General features: G+C 41.2%; 1 protein-coding gene across 7 annotated transcripts in view; it reads right to left on the reverse strand.

Annotated features, from left to right (window-relative positions):
- LAMA2 (laminin subunit alpha 2) overlaps nucleotides 1-18,926 on the reverse strand; it is a 3,379,260-nt gene that overhangs the window by 219,110 nt on the left and 3,141,224 nt on the right. For all 7 annotated transcript variants that reach the window (XM_069234829.1, XM_069234828.1, XM_069234823.1 and 4 more), the window contains one exon: nucleotides 11,489-11,651. In XM_069234829.1, the coding sequence (XP_069090930.1) occupies nucleotides 11,489-11,651 (163 nt within the window). The remainder of the gene's footprint in view (nucleotides 1-11,488; nucleotides 11,652-18,926) is intronic.

An 18,926-nucleotide genomic window follows, 5' to 3' on the forward strand; every position in this document is an offset into this window, starting at 1 on the left:
GCACAGAAGCGACATTCAGTCTTTTACGGATGATTTTCCCAAACTGAGAGAGAAACCCATTGAATGGTATCAACAGACTGACAGGTTTGTGAAGCTTGCAAAATGTCTCTGGGAAGACCTGAACACCCTCTTTGAGATTGTGGTTCCGGCAGATTTGTGGGAGGATTGCAAAAGAGCTGTAGGTTGGCCGACAAGTGAACCAGAGAGAGACGGGGAGACGGGTGCACCATCACCTATGGTGATGAGCCTGTACTATAAGGTGATTGAGCACTTGAAGACGAAGGTTGCCGCGAAAAATGTGGATTGGCAGAAGATTGATCGAACTGCCCAAGAGGCTAAAGAGTCGATTCATGGTTACTATGAGAGGTTGCTGAAGGCGTTCAAGAACTACAGTGGCACGGAAACAATAGAGGCGAAGGACATGCTTCATTTTGTGTTTAGATTTGTGGAAGGGCTGAGACCAGAGATAAGTCAGATGATAAAGACGCATTTGATTTGTTGGCAGTCGAAACCGATTGATGAGGTGTTGACTTATGCGAAATACTGTAGTGACGAGATTGAGGTGAAACAGAAAAGGTTGAAAGAGAAGGTGATGATCATGCAGCTTAAAGCAGCTCAGACAGGTTTGCAAGGGTTGCAAGGGTTCCAACAGCAGATACCGCAACTGCAGCCGCAGTTGCAGGGAAATATGGCGTTTCAGCCACAGGCGAGAGGCAGAGGCAGAGGAGGTTTTGTGAATAATGGTCCGGATTTGAACACTGTTGTGAATGGTGTGCAGGCAATGAAGAAGGTGATGCCGTGTCACGTGTGCGGAATTGTCGGTCATTGGAAACGCGAGTGCCCGATGGTGGTGCAGGAAGGTGCAGGTGCAGGTGTTGGTCAGCAAAACAATGATGTCAATGCATTTCAGACAATGAGGGGACCGAAAATGAGAGGTCCAAACACAAATTTTCAGACCATAAATCAATTGCAGGGATTACAACCTATGCAGCCGCAGCAGATGCAGATGCCTCGTATGCAGGTGACGCAAATGCAGCCAATGCAACAGCAGTTACCCATGGTACCTAATCAGCAAATGCAAATACCCTTGGCACCAATGAGTCAGCAGCAAGTGATAGTTCCTCCACAGGTCTCGGGTCAGGTAATGAGTACAAATGGCACCGTACAACAGTTCCCATTACACAGTGAGAGTGGAATAAACAATGTATGGGAGAGTGAAAGTTCAGGAGAGGAAGGAAATTGTGTGCTTGCAGCATCCTTGGAAGTTGATCAAAAGGGTCCGTACGTAGAGGGAAGAGTAATGGGTCATCGTGTCTCATTCTTGGTTGACACGGGAGCCACACGTTCAACAGTTAAGAGCAGTGAAGTACCAAATTTGCCACTCTCAGGGAGTACAGTTCAAGTGGTGGGAGTAGCAAACAGGCACCTGACAAACCCAATAACAGATCCGGTACCAGTCAGCACTGGCAACTATCAAGGGTTACACAAATTTGTGGTATGTGACTCAAGCCCGATAGCACTATTAGGGAGAGACCTATTGTGCAAATTGGGATGTTCGATTATGTGTTCGAACGAGGGAATCAAAATTCAGACGAGCAGTGATGGGGAAGAAGAAGACAGTGTAGAGGGGGATGAGATGGAAACTGTCGATGAAGACTATCCTCTGATTTGTCTTTTCCCGATGATAACTGAAGAAGATATTCCAGCTGAATTACGGGAGACAGTCGGAAAGGAAGTGTGGGATATGACAGGGAAAGAGGTGGGATTGATGAAAGGAGTGGAACCAGTGAAAGTGACAGTAAAACCCAATGTAACCTTTCCCCAGACCCCACAATACCACATGGCACAAGACACCCTCATGAAAGTCGCCCAACTAATTGACGAGTTCGTAAAACAGGGAGTACTGAAAGAAGTGTTAAGCAGTCCATGTAATTCACCAATCATGGGACTAATAAAGCCGAGTGGAAAGGTCCGACTCGTGCAGGACTTGAGGAAAATAAATGACATCATAGTCAAATGCTGCCCTGTAGTACCGAATCCAGCTGTGATAATGTTTCAAGTCCCTTGCGATGCCGAGTGGTTCTCAGTCATCGACTTGTCACAAGCATTCTTTTCGGTGCCTCTTCATGAGGACAGCCAATTTCTCTTTTGTTTCAAATTCTTAGACAGAGTCTACAGTTGGTGTCGAATTCCTCAAGGGTTTTCTGAGTCACCATCAATTTTCAATCAGATTCTAAAGAAAGACTTGGAAGCGTTAGAATTGCCATTTGAGTCAACCCTAGTACAGTACATTGATGACTTACTGATTGCATCAAAGACAGAAAGTGGCTGCACAGCTGATACCATTGCTCTGTTGAACCATTTGGGAAGGAATGGACACAAGGTGTCTCCTTCCAAGTTGCAGTTCTGTCAGAAGAAAGTGAAATACTTGGGTCACCAAATAGAGAAAGGGTCACGGAGAATAATGAAGGAAAGAATAACAAGCGTACTTCAAATGAGTCCACCAAGGACAAGGAGGGAGGTGAGGAAGTTTTTGGGAATGGTGGGCTACTGTCGCCAGTGGATTCCCAACTATTCAACTCTAGCAAAGCCTTTACTGAAGCTGACCCAGAAGGATGCCTTGGATCAAATTGAGCTGAAAGGAGATGAGATGGATGCTTTTGTTGAACTGAAAGAATGCATGTGTAGGGCTCCAGCTTTAGGTATGCCTGATTACACAAAGCCTTTCACATTGTTTTGTCATGAACGTGATGCATGTTCTTTGTCTGTCTTGACTCAAGCCCACGGTGGCATAAACAGACCAGTAGCGTATTTTTCGGCTACTTTGGATCCGGTTGCAGCAGCACTTCCAGGGTGTTTGCGCGCCGTAGCAGCAGTTGGTATCAGCCTCACTCAGAGTGAAGGAATAGTGATGGGACACCCAGTAACAGTCATGGTCCCTCACTCAGTTGAGATACTTTTGACCCGCTCCCGAACGCAACACATGACTGGAGCAAGGCTCACAAGGTATGAAACGGTAATTCTGGGCTCACCGAATGTGCAGCTGAAAAGGTGCACTACGTTGAATCCAGCAACCTTGCTTCCTGGTGAAAATGCTGAAGTTGAGAACGCTGAAGACGTCGAGCATGACTGCCTTCAGGTGACTGAATTTTGCACAAAACCTCGACCTGACATTAAGGATACTAAGCTTGATGAAAATGACCAAATTGTTTTTGTTGATGGTTCATGTCTAAGAGATGGGATGGGAATGTTGAAAGCAGGATATGCTGTATGTACTGTAACAGGTGTCTTGGAAGCGGGGTGGCTTCAAGGAGTCTATTCTGCACAAGTAGCAGAACTTGTAGCCCTTACAAGAGCATGTCAACTGTCTACATTGATGAAAGTCACCATTTACACTGATAGTCAGTATGGGTTTGGGATTGTGCATGACTTTGGACAACTGTGGTCACAGAGAGGTTTCCTGACTTCTTCAGGATCCCCAGTGAAGAACGGGGAGAGAATAAGGGAATTGTTACACGCCATTCAAATGCCAGCCGAAGTTGCAGTGGTAAAGTGTAGTGCTCATACAAAAGGACAGGACTATGTTTCTCTGGGAAATGCATATGCGGATCAAGTCGCAAGATTTTGTGCCTTGAACTGTATATTACTCAGGGACGAATGGAATTCAATAAGTGAGCCAGAACTCGAACCAGCTGAAGCATTTGCCTTGAAGGTCGTAGATACAATAGATGAATTAAAAGCATTACAGAATAACGTCAGGGAGGATGAAAGAGATTCCTGGATTAAATCACAATGTATAAAGAGACCAGATGAGTTATGGGTTTCAAATGAGGGAAAATTTGTTTTGCCAGATAGTCTCTTATCACAGCTTGCGCGGTTCTATCATGGGCAAGCTCACCTGGGGAGAGATGCCATGATAAGATTGTTCAAAACTGATTGGTTTAACCCCAGATTTCGTCAAGCTGCAGAAGCAGTTTGCCATCGATGTGTCACTTGCCAGCAGATGAACCCAGGAAAGGGAACAGTTGTGAACGCGAGCCACATTGGTAGAGCCAGTGGCCCGTTTAGTCGAATGCAGATGGACTTCATTGAGATGCCTGTGCATGGAGGATTGAAGTATGTGTTGGTGATTGTGTGCATTTTTAGTCACTGGATTGAGGCATACCCCACACGTAGAAATGACAGCCTTACAGTTGCAAAGCTATTGTTGAGGGAGTTGATACTACGTTTCGGATTCCCGATCTCTTTGGAATCAGATAGGGGAAGTCACTTCAATAACGAGGTGATAAAGTTACTTTGCGAAGCGCTGAACATTGAGCAAAAACTGCATTGTAGCTATCGCCCTGAAGCCTCAGGACTGGTGGAGCAAATGAATGGTACACTGAAATCAAGAATGGCGAAAATATGTGCATCAACAAATTTGAAATGGCCTGATGCATTGCCCTTGGTGCTAATGTCAATGAGAAACACCCCTGATAGAAAGACTGGATTGTCTCCGCACGAAATTCTCATGGGCAGGGCTATGAGACTTCCGGCAGTTCCCGCAAACGCGCTTTTGAATATTACAGATGATATGGTGTTAGACTACTGCAAGGGTCTGGCTGACGTGGTTCGCTCTTTCTCTCACCAGGTGGAAGCGACCACCTTGCCACCGATCCAAGGTCCAGGACACGCACTGAAAGCAGGTGACTGGGTCGTGGTAAAGAAGCACGTGAGAAAGTCGTGTTTGGAACCCCGTTGGAAAGGCCCTTTCCAAGTGATCCTGACGACAACTACCGCTGTGAAGTGTGCAGGGGTTCCCAACTGGATTCACGCCAGTCACACAAAGAAAGTGTTGTGTCCCACAGATGAGGAAGTTGAAGCGCTAAAACTGCCAGTGCCTGATAAAACAGTGCTGAGTGCTGAGACAGAGCAAAACCGAACTGAAAGCGAACAGGCAGGAACGGAGGAGAGAGAAATATTCTCTGGGGACGAAGCAGACTCACTTGGGGAAGACCAAGGAGAAAGTTCAGACAGTGACGAAGCAGCTGAAGGTGACAAAGATCCTGAAGCAGCAGAGGGTAGCAAAGAGCCTGAAGCAGCTGAAGGTGACAAAGAGCCTGAAGCAGCTGAAAGTGATAAAGAGGCTGACGAAAGTAACGGTGACGAAGGGCTCGAAAGAGGTGAAAAAGCAGGAGAGCCTGATCAGAGGAGGGCTTTCCCAGAAGCAGACGATACAGAAAAAGAAAAGGAGAACGTAATTGATTCCCCAGAAGGAGGGGACAAGGCAGAACAGAACGAAAAGTTCAAGCTCCCACAGAAAAGATCGCAGGTCCATCAAATGGACACGGTGCAAAGAGAAGACTAAGTATATCACCAATAAAAGAAAGGACTAAAGAAAGTTTGAACGACGGAGAAAGGCCGAAAGTGAAAGAGAAAAGAAAGGAAGTGATTGTCGTGGTACCATCCTCAAGTGAAGGAAAAGACTTGGCCAAAGAGGAAAGTACCAGTGAGGCAGAATCGAAAAGAGAAGCAAAATTGAAAAGGAAAAGGATACCAAACAGGAGATATTCCGGTCCAGAATGGGCATATGTAGCCAATGACGATTGGACTGACGAGTTTGTATCTCTTAGCCTCGAGAACGAAGAAGAAGAGATACCAATAGAAAAGAAAAGTTTTATGGACTCTGTCGATTGAAAGGGTAATAAATGATATTGCTTGCTACAATCCAACGTGATACAAACAACCAGCTGAGACATTGCTAAACCGTATGAGACTTGCTAAACTGATAAAAGACTGAGTTATTGCCGAATTGAGACAAATGCTGCTAACCGATAAGTGACTGGCCTCTTGAAGAAAACTGTGTGAACATTGCGCTCGTTCAGCTTTGTAACTAAATTGCTAAATAGTTTCTTTATAGGTGCTTCCAGCTCTCTGATTCTATACAGATCATGACGCAAAACAGTAGAAAGAAATATTGTAAATATGCGTGTATAGGCTTGATAATTGCATGTGTACTAATAATAATGGCAATTGTGCTTGGAATGCATGGAAAGGGTGAGAATGAGAAAATTTATGCTTCTACTTTTGCTCCTGTTACTGTCACTGAACTAACCGCATTGAAAAGACTAGAATTGGATGAGAGACTCTTGCACGATAAGAAAGAACTTTCATATAATGTTTTCTATCGCTTGCTAACAGAATATGTTGAGACTATGGATGCGAAAGATTGTTATGTGTGTACACAGATACCGACATCAGTAAAGGAAGGGGTGACATATCACCACATGCCTCTTACATACGGGATTACATGTAGTATAGTAATGTCTAGATTTTATGGTCAAACTAACATACAGTATTTTTACTCAAATTATGATGTTACCTTTGCATATGTTCCTATAATAGCGCAGCTAAGCCAGATTGCTAAAGATTGGGATGCTAAAATAATGAGGGAATTTTTCGAGCCAATGCAACCTTTTGAAACGGCTCACGCTCATAGGGAAAACCTTACCTGCTCGCTCTCTGCAGTAGAAATAAGCTTTTTAGATCGCACAGATGATAGAAGGGCACAAATGAATGCGAAATTAGAAAAAGAGCTACATAAGAGGACTTCAGTAGATAATTATGATTTTGCCGCAATAAAGACACGAGGGAGAATAGCTTTAGATGCTTGGCATGTAGGGAAATTTTGTATATATCGAGGTGAATCTTATTATGACAATATTTTTGTAGAAGCGAGTGAGTGTAAACATACGTTTATCTTTAAGGCCAAATGGACATTCATGATGAACGGACTTGACCCTGTCATTCCAGGTGTATATTACATTTGTGGGTATAATGCCTATTATCGTCTTCCAAAGGGATGGTGGGGGAGATGTTATTTGGGTATAGTGTTCCCAAAGGTTTATCAACTGGATGACCTATCGATGATTCAAAAGACATCTGGATCCCATCGTATCCAGAAAAGAGAGACCGCAGCTGCTGTGGTAGGAGATATATTTGGAGCCATGATTCCTTCGTTGGGAGTTGTGTTGAATTCCATCAAAATACGAAAGTTGTCTACTATAGTGGATAACATGTTGACAAAGTTTTCAGGTGCTATAATCCTGATAGATGCTGAACTTGCAGCGGAAAGAGCTATGACTCTTCAAAATAGGCTTGCTTTAGACATTCTTTTAGCAAAGGATGGCGGCGTTTGCAAAATGCTTGGTGCATGACACTGTTGTACGTATATTCCAGACAATAGTGTGAAGATTAAAACTATGCTTGCTAATCTAACAAAAGAGAGTGCAGATTTGAAGGAATTGAAAGAACCAGGAGTGTGGGAGAAGGTTGGAAAAGGACTTGCTTCAGTGGGAAATTGGATTGGTGGAATTTGGAATGGAATATTGCTAAAAATAATACAGGGAATTTTAATAGTATTGATTTGCATATTTGGAATTTGGGGAATAAAAAGGGGAATAATAATGATTATGGAAAGAATTAAGAGAAGAAAGGAAGAGAAAATTATGAAAAGAATGGCAGAAGAATACAAAGCGAAAACTAGGGGAATTAAAAGGAAAAGAGAACTGACAGAATTTTAATGGAATAAAATTTGTGGGCATGGTTTGGTGTGATGACAAGTAGTCATCAGAGGAGGGATTGATGAAGCAGAAAATTAAGGTTTTACATTTATTAACGCATAAACGTAGTGCTACAATAATCATGTGTGACTTTAACCGAACTAATAAAGATTGTACGGGGACAAAATGTGCCCTCAGAGTAGTTTGCCAACATTTATAAGCGTGCTTTATATAATGTGATGTATTAGAATTGCATTAATCCAACATAATCATAAACGTGTGCTACGATTTGCTTGTTTGAAATGTTTTAGCTTAGCATAACTTTAGCGGAGGCTTCGGCCTAGTTGCCTGGTCTCACGGTTTAGATGCTCGTATTTTTCCAATGTGCTATTAAACGTGTATTTTTGCTTGAAGCTGTACTTTTCCACGGAGATCGTTCACATGCTTATCTTAAGGTTTTGTGCCAGCCTGGCATATTTTCTCTTTACTCCAAGGTCAATCTGCACGTGCGGACAATGGAAGCTCTGAAAGTGAGTTAATTGGTATAAAATGTTGCAACTTGCGTACCCATCTCCAAGGATAATGTATGCTTAAGTAAAAGCTTGAGAACTGTCGTTTTTGATTGGACAATTTGAAGCTAACCTATGAACCCTCCAATGGAAGACCCTACTGGATTTGAACTGTTGTCTATTTAAACCAGGTGCACGAGAAGAAAGGGGCCTTTTGCAGCCATTATTGGACATCCCGCCATTTTGTAGACTTTGCAGCTATTATGGCCCACTTTGCTGTGACGCCATTTTGAAAGAGACTTTGATGCTTTCTCTAATCGAGAGAAAGAGACTTTAAATAATTCTTGCCCTAGAGACTTTAACTCTGATCCCTTGCATGAAGTAGTAGTTTTACCTTGCCGCCGCGAGGCAATTGCCCCGTCCACCTTGCCCCTTTGCCCCGTCCCATGCTGATCGAGAAAACGGTACCTGCGAGACGAAGACTTCCTTGAATGCTGATCGTAATTGGTAAATATGAAAGGAAATTGTAAAATTGCATTGTGTTTCTCTTAGGTAACCAACTGCTGATTTTTGATAAGATACCTAGCTAGCAGTTTTTTCCAAAATAATGTAGCTAAATTGTTTTCGCATGAAGCCCCACATGCCGATGCTAATTTGAGGTTAGATGAGGATTCCTTTTGTTGCACGATGCAATTTGAGACCTTGTTATGCTGACTAAATGTATGCAATTAGTTCATTATAGATTATCGTATTAGTGATTTGTATTGCTATTATCGAATGCCTTGTTATTCAAATGCTACATAGATTGCACTTGTTTCGCCGCTATGGACAGCTATTAATGTTCATTTATGTTTATCATTTGGTGTTGAGACACATCTATATTGTGCTAGCTTTGTTAATATAGGGAAATAAATTCACTAACTTCGAATAAACTGGTGTGGTTATTCCTGACTGAAAGGTCAGGGTTCGCCGAGAATGTATTCTGGATTCATTGTTAAGTGTTATGTGGATCAAGGTATTGCTTATGTTCGTTATTGATTATTGATTTAATGAAATTGACTGATTAAGGGTACCGAGAGTCCCACTTAGTCAAAAGATTCATCGGCCTAAAGAGCGTCCAAATACAGGTAAATTATTAGGGTGACCTATGTGTAATAAAAGGGCACTTTAATGCTTGGAAAGTTGTTTTAAATGTTAAATGCCAAGTCGAAGTTGCAGTAAGTTGCACACACAGGCACTGCAGTAATATGCCTGAGACAGGTTTGAAAGGCTACTTCTGTTGGAGGCACAGTCAGTGCTGCAAGCCACTAGCGGATTTTAATTTACAAGCCTTGGGGATCTGGTATACCACTTTACATGAGCCTTACAAGTTAAAAAAATATTCCAAACAGGTGTAAATCAATTATACCTTGTTTAGAGGAAAGAGCACATGCACTTTGGCACTGATTAGCAGTGGTAAAGCACCCAGAGCCCTAAAACCAACAAAACGAAGGTCAGAAAAATAGCAGGAGGAAGCCAAAAAGCTTGGGGGAACACTGCAAAAGGACCAAAACCAACAATTACCTTTACTTTTGGTTAAAAGCCATGCTTTACTTATTTTCCATATACAGATCTGTTATCCTACATTTTAAAAGAATAGTACATTTTTCTAAATAATTTATAAAACATAAAAGAAATCCATTACAACTCTTAGTGGTTTGGTGTTTAATGTGTGTCTTTGCTAAGTATACCCTTGTGGGCTTAATAAACACCCCAGTAGAAAATGTTCATTCTAGACTATTGCAGCAGACAAGAACCTCCTGAGTTAAAGGTTATCTTGGAGGCATGGTGTCATGCTTGCTCACTAGGTATTTAGTTGGCCAATCTTTCTTGTACTTTCATTGACCACTGCTGTTTAAAAATACATCATTCAAATGTAGGCTCTATGGATGCTCATTTTTCTATATTTCATGGAAAGCTTTTCAAGCTTTCATGAACTGAAAGTCGAAATTACCCCATAAGGAAAGATTGAACTAATCAAAATGTAAACAGATTTTTTTTTTTTTTTTTTAAGTAGGCATAACTTTGGAGCACAAAAAGACTTGCAACTATCAATTTGCGAACAGGTACAACATTTTGCAACTTGTTGCTTCTCTATGAAGGGAGCAATGTACACAATATTCAGATCAAATCATAGGCAGTGTAGACTTTTCAACTTTGTCAGTAAGGCTATTTCTGAAAGGTTTTGTTCATAGGCATCTGAAAGACACTTCACTCTCCCACTGTGATGTGCAGTAGTTAATTGCACTGTCTTCTAGGGATGTTCTGGATCACTATAAAGGGCACTTTTTTAGGGGAGAAGGTGGTAATCTTTTGCATTTGGTCGTGAGGACCACTAAAGAGCATCTTCCTACCTCTAAAATATTTCATATTTCAAAATAAGGCCCAGCCTGTGGGATCAGGAAATGTTATTGAGCCATCTAGGCCGTAGCCTAAACATTTTACAGTGGAAGAAGGGGCATTCGTCAGGATGTAGAGAGACAAGACCTCTTCTACCAGCCACTGTGTGAGGGGATAGAGCTGGTGACTACTAGGCTGCACTAAGAGCCATCTGGGCTCATACCAGAGGCTGGAAGGCCATCAGTTTAGCCTTAGAGCAGCACACTCCATCACTTTTTGAAGAACATTACCCTGTAAAGTACAGGGCATATTTAAGAAAAGTGGTGCTGCACCTAGTGCAGATCCACTTTCCTTGCGCCCCTTAGTGCCCCCTATCACCACCCTGTGTGCGCCGTATTCAATTCAAAATACAGTGCACCATGGCGAAGGGTAAGGGACAATAGCATCATTTTTATTGATGCTATTGATGTTCTCTGCAAGAGTAGTGCAAAAACATTGGCGGTACTCCTGCAGAGTACGTAGGGGCCCATTATAATGGAAGCCCCCTTTTTACGCCTGATTTGAGCAGGCGTTAAAAGTGCCATAAAAATGACGCAAAGAAATCTGTTAGATTTCCTTGTGCCATTTCTTTGGCCCACCTAATGAGGGAACAGGAACACCCCTTTGCATACATTATGCCTGGTGCAGGCCTAATGTAGCGCAAAGAATTACAAAGTGGCGCAATGCATGCATTGCACCGCTTTGTAAATATGGCACGAGGATTTTGGCCATGTCGGGCAACATTAGCATTAAAAAAATGATGCTAATGTGGCAAATGGTGGCGCTAGGGGCTTATAAATATGACCCTACGATTGTGTAACACAACTTACTATTATGATCCTGGAGTTCCCCTTACAGGCTGCACATAATCGCATACGCTGTGGCATTGTGCTAATTATAGTAGCTCTTGAATCATACACGTTTGTGGGACTGATGAAAGTTGTCCATTTGTACCGAAGACAAGTTCATTAAACCATACAAAATCATAGACACATGGCTAAGATTCTTAACAGCACTTACCAGATCGTGAGTGGCAAGGTACATCAGCAACGAACTTGACGAAAACGTCTTAAATTTAAACATGATGGTGGAAATGTTGGGATTCCAGCGTACAGGACGACTGACCAAGGCATACCCCTCTCCATCAAACTGAACCGTGCCCTCGCTGTCTGAGACCTGTGGGCTGCAAAAACAGGAAATTACATAATAGATTTATGTACAAAAGTTGGGCAGGAGATAAAATCTGCTGTCACGTCTGAGTCTAAGCTTCAGTCTTTGATTATGACACTCATGCAAAAACTAATAAAAACTTAAAGAGGCATCTATCTATTAACACGTGAATCCTTCTACTTTTGTTTGAAATCTGTAAACGCACTGCTTGAATAAATGGAAAATTTACCAAATATAAAAGTTTATACCATGACAGTGAATACATTTTTAACGCTTTAACACGTTATTTAGAACACCTGTACTAATAATTGCACAGTCAGTCATTTATTCCTACAAGGCAAAAGTCAAATTGCAGTTTACCACCACAGTAGAGTGAAATGGACATGGGAAAAATGTGGTTTACGGACTCACACATTGCATGTTGCTATTACTTTACACATGGAAGCAATTCTCCTAACAGTCACAGGGCCTCTTCGATATGAGTTTATCATACTGCACAGATTTAACACCTCGCATCGTAGTTTTGATGATATATCCCTTTTAAAGCAAATAAACCTGAAAGAGTGCCATGTTCTAAACCACATATGCAGATGCACAGAATGTAGGATGTTATTTATCACTATTATTATGGGAGGGGAGGGCCAACAAGGTCCCTCCCCACAATCACCAATAGTAATAAAAAGTACATCACACACTGAGCATATGAATACTAGTTACACATCATGCGCATATTAGCCATATAGGTAGGAACAGGAGTTTCAGGGAGATTTATCAACATTTCAAATTTTAGTTTGAGAGGGGACTTGTGGGACAAGGTACTGAGGAGTCACTATATTTCTTTTAGGTGCACAGCTACATCAGTCATCGGCATGTACAAAAATCCATGCTCAGAAGCATCGAAAGGCTTTCAGAGTGGGCTCGCTGTGCATGCCCATCCTTTATTAGAGGATTGAGAATTTAGAAAATCCGTGGTGCATGATAAAGTCATTATTTTTCACTGTATGAGTAGGACAATAAATGATCAATTTACACATCAAACGACGAGCATACGTTCTTTTACTGTCTTTCTTTCCACAATTCCACTAGTTTCATTTCTTTCCAATGAGCTGAAGAAATTGGCTGGAAAAAAGGTATGCATCGAAAATTGTGAGTCCTAGGCAATGTGTGAAAATGTACTATCATTCAAAACTCCAGTGTGTGTGTTGGACTTACCAAAGACACGCATGCTACCCTGTTAAAGAAGAAGAGGAAACATACAGAAAGCAAATGGAAAACGGTTAGACTACTATTTGCTTATGGAATATACAGTTTTGGAAGACGTTTGGAAACCACTATTTGGGAATTGCTGTGTGTTGAGCAGAACTTTCGTTTCAAAGGAATGACCTAAAAAAGGAATCACTACATCTAGCAATCACTGTATGCTTCCAAAATGTCCCCAAATGGTGGAATGGCTGTCTGTTGTCACTTACTACTCAGCGAGAGGATCGTTTGGGAGAAAAAAACACATATGGCCTCATGTTCAAGGTATTTTAATGGTTGCAAACCCTTAGGTTTGGTAAGTCTGAAGGACTATGACTGCTGAAACACAATGTACTAAATCCATTTAACGATTCATAAAAGGTTTTCAGAATCTTTAAATGGGTTTAGTAACATTAAGGAATCGATATTTAGAGGATTTATAGGCATTCCTTGTATACATAAAATCCTTTGAGTATTTCCTCTTTTTATGTGTGATGTAGAGTATATCATGCACAGAAAGACAAAGTAACAAGGAGAAATAAACATATGTCTTCTTTTTATGGCATGGCCAGTGTGGCGTACCATTTTGGCGCAATACTGAGTCTACAGATTTCCGTAAATCTGGGATTGTGTCATATTATATGGGTGGATGCATGGGAATGCCCATGCCACACCCATGGAACAACTACAATTATGAAATGTAATTAACACAACACAAGGGTGGGAAGTTGTTTAACTTATTAATAATATTAAATTAATGCAAAATATTTGTTATTAATTATTTAATTGATAATTACGTTTGTAAATTGTTTTTTTTTTAATTAGCAGTAGGTTGTTGGTTTTGTGGGGAATAGGGTGGGGAGGTAATTAAAGTATAAATAATTTTATTTGAATGCTAATTCATTTTAATTAGTAATTATGTAATTGAATACTAATTATGTTAATTGTTTTCTTTTGTTATTATTCTATTTTTTTACAGTATATGTAAATGTTTATAATTTTGTTAGTAGTGTATATTTTAGAAGTGGGTTGTTAAGCTTTTTGTGGAATAGGGTGGGGAGGTGCTGATAATATAGTATTTGGTAAATGAATAGTTAATAATGTTTAATTGATTGATTGATAATTATTTATGTTTTTGGTTAATGTTGGAAATGCTATGCATATTATTTATATTATTGTGTGTAATTGTTTAAAAACATTTTGTTAAAGTATTATTTAAAGAAATAATTAGGTGATATTTATTATGTAAACAATTTTTGTGGTGTTTCCTGTTTTACTTGGAAGTACATTTAATTTTAATTTATTCAATGTTGTGTTATGTATTTGTTAATTTTGTAGTGATCTATGATATGTAATTATAATTTGTAATATGAACTTAATTTTCCTATATTTTAAATGCAAATACATTTTATACAAAATGATTAGGAGATGGGATGGTATATGCAGTCCCTCCAAAATCCTATATTGTTTGTACTGTTGGTAACACTAGAGGTGAGTAGTAAATGTATCCCCGCTGGAGTCCAACACTTTCCCTGCTGTGGCATAGATAGAGAGAGTATAGCAAATCTAACCTCTCTGAAGCCCAGCACTTGCCTTATTGTTGCATAGACCCAAGAGTAAATAGTACACGTCACCCATCCGAAGTCTAACGAGTTCCCCCAGTTTGTTACACCAGTCAGCCTTAGGACGGTCTTCCCTCAAACCTCTTGCCTCGTCCCTGCTGAATTTATTTTTGTTGGTCATAGAATTCTGTGCACTTTGCCAATGCTAACAAGTGCTAAAGTGCTTGTGCTCACTCCCTAAAACATGGTCAAATTAATTCACACCTAAATTTACTTATAGGTTCCTAGTAAAGTGATATACTATATACTTAGGGCCGGTAAATTAAATGCTACCAGTGGGCCTGAAGCACATACTGTACCACCCACTCACATAGCTCCTTAAAATATGTCTCAGGCCTGCATTTCTCCCTTTTTGCAGATTTAAACAGTCAATTTGACTTGATAAAATAAACTTTGTGCTAAGCCCAAAACATCCTTTTTATTACATATGTCACCTCTAAGGTAGGCCCTGGTCAGCCCATAGGGCAGGGCACAACCCTCTTTAATTATAAGGTTGGATTCTACGTCACAATTATGAAAATGTCACTTTCATAAAGTTGGCATGTTCTTGTCCTAACTATTTGGTGCCTTTAGCCTGTATTCTGGGTCACATGATTTTGTTTAGTTGGCCTTTCTGTATTCCACCCAGACATTAACACATAGGGGATTAGATGTTTGCAGGATGGCACATCCTGGCAGGTTGGAAGGGGCAGAGCTGTCAACAGCCCTACTTACATTTGAAAGAAATTGCCTCAGTACCCACACAAAGAACTTCACACTAGCCTTTTATGACCCCAGCCTCTTTTGAACCTGGGCAGGGAGGCAGGAAATTCCAGGACCATCAGTGGGCGGAACACTCTAGAAGTTTCTTCCACTTCAAAGCTGGCACAAGGACCTTCAGACCCACTCTTCAGTTTACTTCTGGATCTGTAGAGGACTCTCATGGGATTGTCCTGCTGCCTGCTGTGTGCTTTCGAGGACTGCCCTGCTGATCCAAGAGAACTGCGCTGGTGTCTGAAACCAGAGGACTGCTTTTCAGCCTGAGGCCTTCTGTTCTTCTTGAACCCAAGACCACCAGATTGACTCAATGGGCTAGTTCGCTAACCTCCTGTTCAGAGCTACCAGGACACAAAATGCACCAACAACTTTTAGAGTACACCTGAACCCAGCCTGAAGTGAGTCCTGACCCTCTAGGTGGTTCCTCCCCAGTCCTGGACTCTTGAATATGATGTTAAATGTGTCCATCCAAGTCAAAATCACCAAATTGGTTATTTTCTACCAAAAAAGTGCTCTGAGAACTGAGGGGAGATTGGAACCTACCTCCTCGCCGATCCACTCGAGATGCATCACCAGCTGACCTGAATTTTGTGGTAGCTCCCGCTACGTTCCTCTCAACAGCAGCAAATACTGTTTAGTGGCTCTTCATCAGACACCGCCAGCTGCCTTGCCAAGATGAACTTTACCTTCTCAGACATTTTCCTTAGAAGTTAAGGTGAGTCTGGATTCAATACACTCCTTTATCCAAACTATGTTCCATTGTGGTTGGCCTTATCTTTCGACTTTGCCCTGTTCTTGCTGGACTAAATATTCATGGTTGGTACTTTGATCTTTTAGGGACTAGGTTGCACTAATGTCTTTAGAAATTCATAACTCTGGTTCTACTGATTGGGCTTTTGTCATTTGGTGTCAAATAAATAATTACATTTTACTCTTGATTTTCTAAGTTAGTGTCACATTTTTTCGTGTTTTATTTTCACTTTATTGCTGTATGAGAGCTGCATACATACTTTAAACATTGCCTCTGAGTGAAGCCCGACTACATTTGTACCAAACTTTAAGACGGTTATGTACAGAATAATTTAGTGACTTTTTGAAGTTCACTCTGACAAGGATTGTGGCTGTTGCTTGAGAAGGGCTCATACTGCCCTCAACCAACAGCCCAGTTTCTCACAGAGAGAAATTGCTTAGACTGGAGTGGGAATAAGAAACGTAATCCCTCCAGAGTCCAATACTTTTCACCCTGTTCCATAGACTGGAGTGAGAACAGTAAATATAACACCTCTGGAATACAACACTTTCCCTAACTGTGCAGAGATTGGAGTGGTGATTATAAATGTAATCCACTTTCTGTGCTGTTGTTTAGAATGGAGTGAGAATAGTGAATGTAAACTTTCCAGAATCCAACACTTCCCCTACTGTTGCTTAGACTAGTGTGAGAATAGTAATTCTAACTCCTCTGGAGTCCAACACTTTCCCTACTCTTGCGTAGATTGGAGTGAGAATAGTAAATCTAATCCCTCAGACGTCTAACACTTTCCCTACTGTTGTTGAATGAGAATAGTAAATCTTACTCCCTTTCAGTGTACAAAACTTTCCAATTCAGATTGGCACATGGAGAGTAAATCTAACTCCTCTAGAGTCTACCACTTTCCAAATTGTTGATTAAAATGGAGTGGGAATAGTATATGTAACTCTACCAAAGTTCAGCACTGACCTTACTGTTTAATAACATTGAGATGGGATAGCAAATTATTTTTTTCTGGATAGAAATATGTTTTAGAATGTTTGTTAATCTGTATTTATAATTATTTTACATTTATTTAAAAAAACAATATTCATACTTTGTTTTTGTTGATATTCCCTAACACGATATTAGTGTCATAATGTTATATGTCATTCCTATACAAGTAAATGAAGACTTTTTTGCTAACAATATTTTTTGACAAAATGTTTGGGTCACAATAATTTTGTAGCCAATATTTTATCATAGAGTCTCTACTTTATGATTTAACCCCTGCCTGGAGATGACTCCAGGATTGGACTCCTTAGGTCTCTGTGGACTTTGTCTCCAGAGTGAGTGACAATGGCTTGTCCAACCCTGTGGTGGGAAGTAGTGCAAGAACTTGCTGGAACCCTAAAAAAGTCGGTATCCCATTACTTTTGTCCTGAATGGAATTGCCCTGGGAAGGTGTGGAGTGAAAGAATGCAGGAAGAGTGGTTGAAGACAAAGCTCCAGAAACATCCAAAAACATCAGAGGCCAGGAGGCCCTAAGCAATCACTTCTTGTGGGTAGAGCATGCCCCTATGAGCAAGGAGCAACAAACCACCCAAAAGTGCCCACAGAAAACCTCAAGTGTTCCTGCTCCTTGTGTGTGATCCATCTCAGGTCCTTTGGGACCAAAAAGGCTGTGCTGCATTCTGATGTTCTTAATTATTCCCTCAAAGGACCACTGGGCTGTGGGTCCAGCAACAGAAGATTAAAGTTGTGTTATACATAAATCTAAATGTTCCTGGGTTATAGGTGAGGTACTGTAGATGACAGATCTAACTGCTTGAGAGTGGTCACATGTTTTTGCACCATGTGCCTGTTCTGGGGAGATGCCAAGAACAAAATTATTTTCACCTTAAGAAAAACATTCCCCCAGATAGGGAGGGGGAGCTATACCAGCTAATGCTTGTCATCAGGAAAGTGAGTTCCATGTTGATGAGGAGAGTCTGTGTGGGCACAGGATTCTGTGGAGCCTGCTGTGTGGAACCTGGAAACTACAGACAGGAAAAGGCAGACGTGGTGGCTGGCTATTCCACTGGCATGGAGAAGAGTGCTCCAGCCAAGTGGACAATTTTCCTGTCTATGTGAGGATAGACTTCCACAGCACCCTGTTTGTAGGTGTCCAACATGGGGCAAGAGCACCTACATTCAAGAAACAAACAAGTAAGCATGATCTTGTGTTTTAAAGTAAACAAAAACATCAAAGAAAAAGGAATAATTTACCAGAGTTGCTGATTCAGAAAAGAAGTGAGTCTGTGGGTAAAGGAGTGCCTCAAAATCCTCTAGGGTGCTATGATGATTTTCATGATTTACTGGGTGGTTGAAGGCTGAGGGGGCTGCCAGGAGAGCACAGGCCCTTCGGAGCCCCAGAGGCAATCTTTCTTTGTGTGACCACAATTCTCCTGAGGCTCTATATGAGGGAGCTTAGAAATATTTGTCTTCAAAGGTAAACACTCCTAGAACGGAGGCTCTATGTGGTATATATCTTTTTTGTTAACTTCTCTGCGGTTGATTGAAAACGCTAGCACAAAGGCCCCTATTCTAAGCAGCTTCTTCATTCTGAAAGGAATGGTAACAGCAGTTACTCAACCCTCCAGAAATATGAGATCTGTCAGAACACTACAGGTCTCATATCTTTCACCCAGAGTTTCTTCTGCTAAAACCATCCAAAATCTCTGGTGGGACTGTGGCCCGAATTGAGGAATTATGGGGTGATCAGACTTGTAATTACCGTATTTTCCGGCGTATAAGACGACTTTTTAACCCATGAAAATCTTCTCAAAAGTCGGGGGTCGTCTTATACCCCGGGGGTCGTTTTATAAGCTGGTATACGGCCCAAACCCTATATTTTAACAGGGAAAGTAGGGGGTCGTCTTATACGCCCAGTCGTCTTATACGC

The sequence above is a fragment of the Pleurodeles waltl genome, chromosome 5, assembly GCF_031143425.1.
Source record: "Pleurodeles waltl isolate 20211129_DDA chromosome 5, aPleWal1.hap1.20221129, whole genome shotgun sequence".
In the NCBI taxonomy this organism is placed as follows: domain Eukaryota; kingdom Metazoa; phylum Chordata; class Amphibia; order Caudata; family Salamandridae; genus Pleurodeles; species Pleurodeles waltl.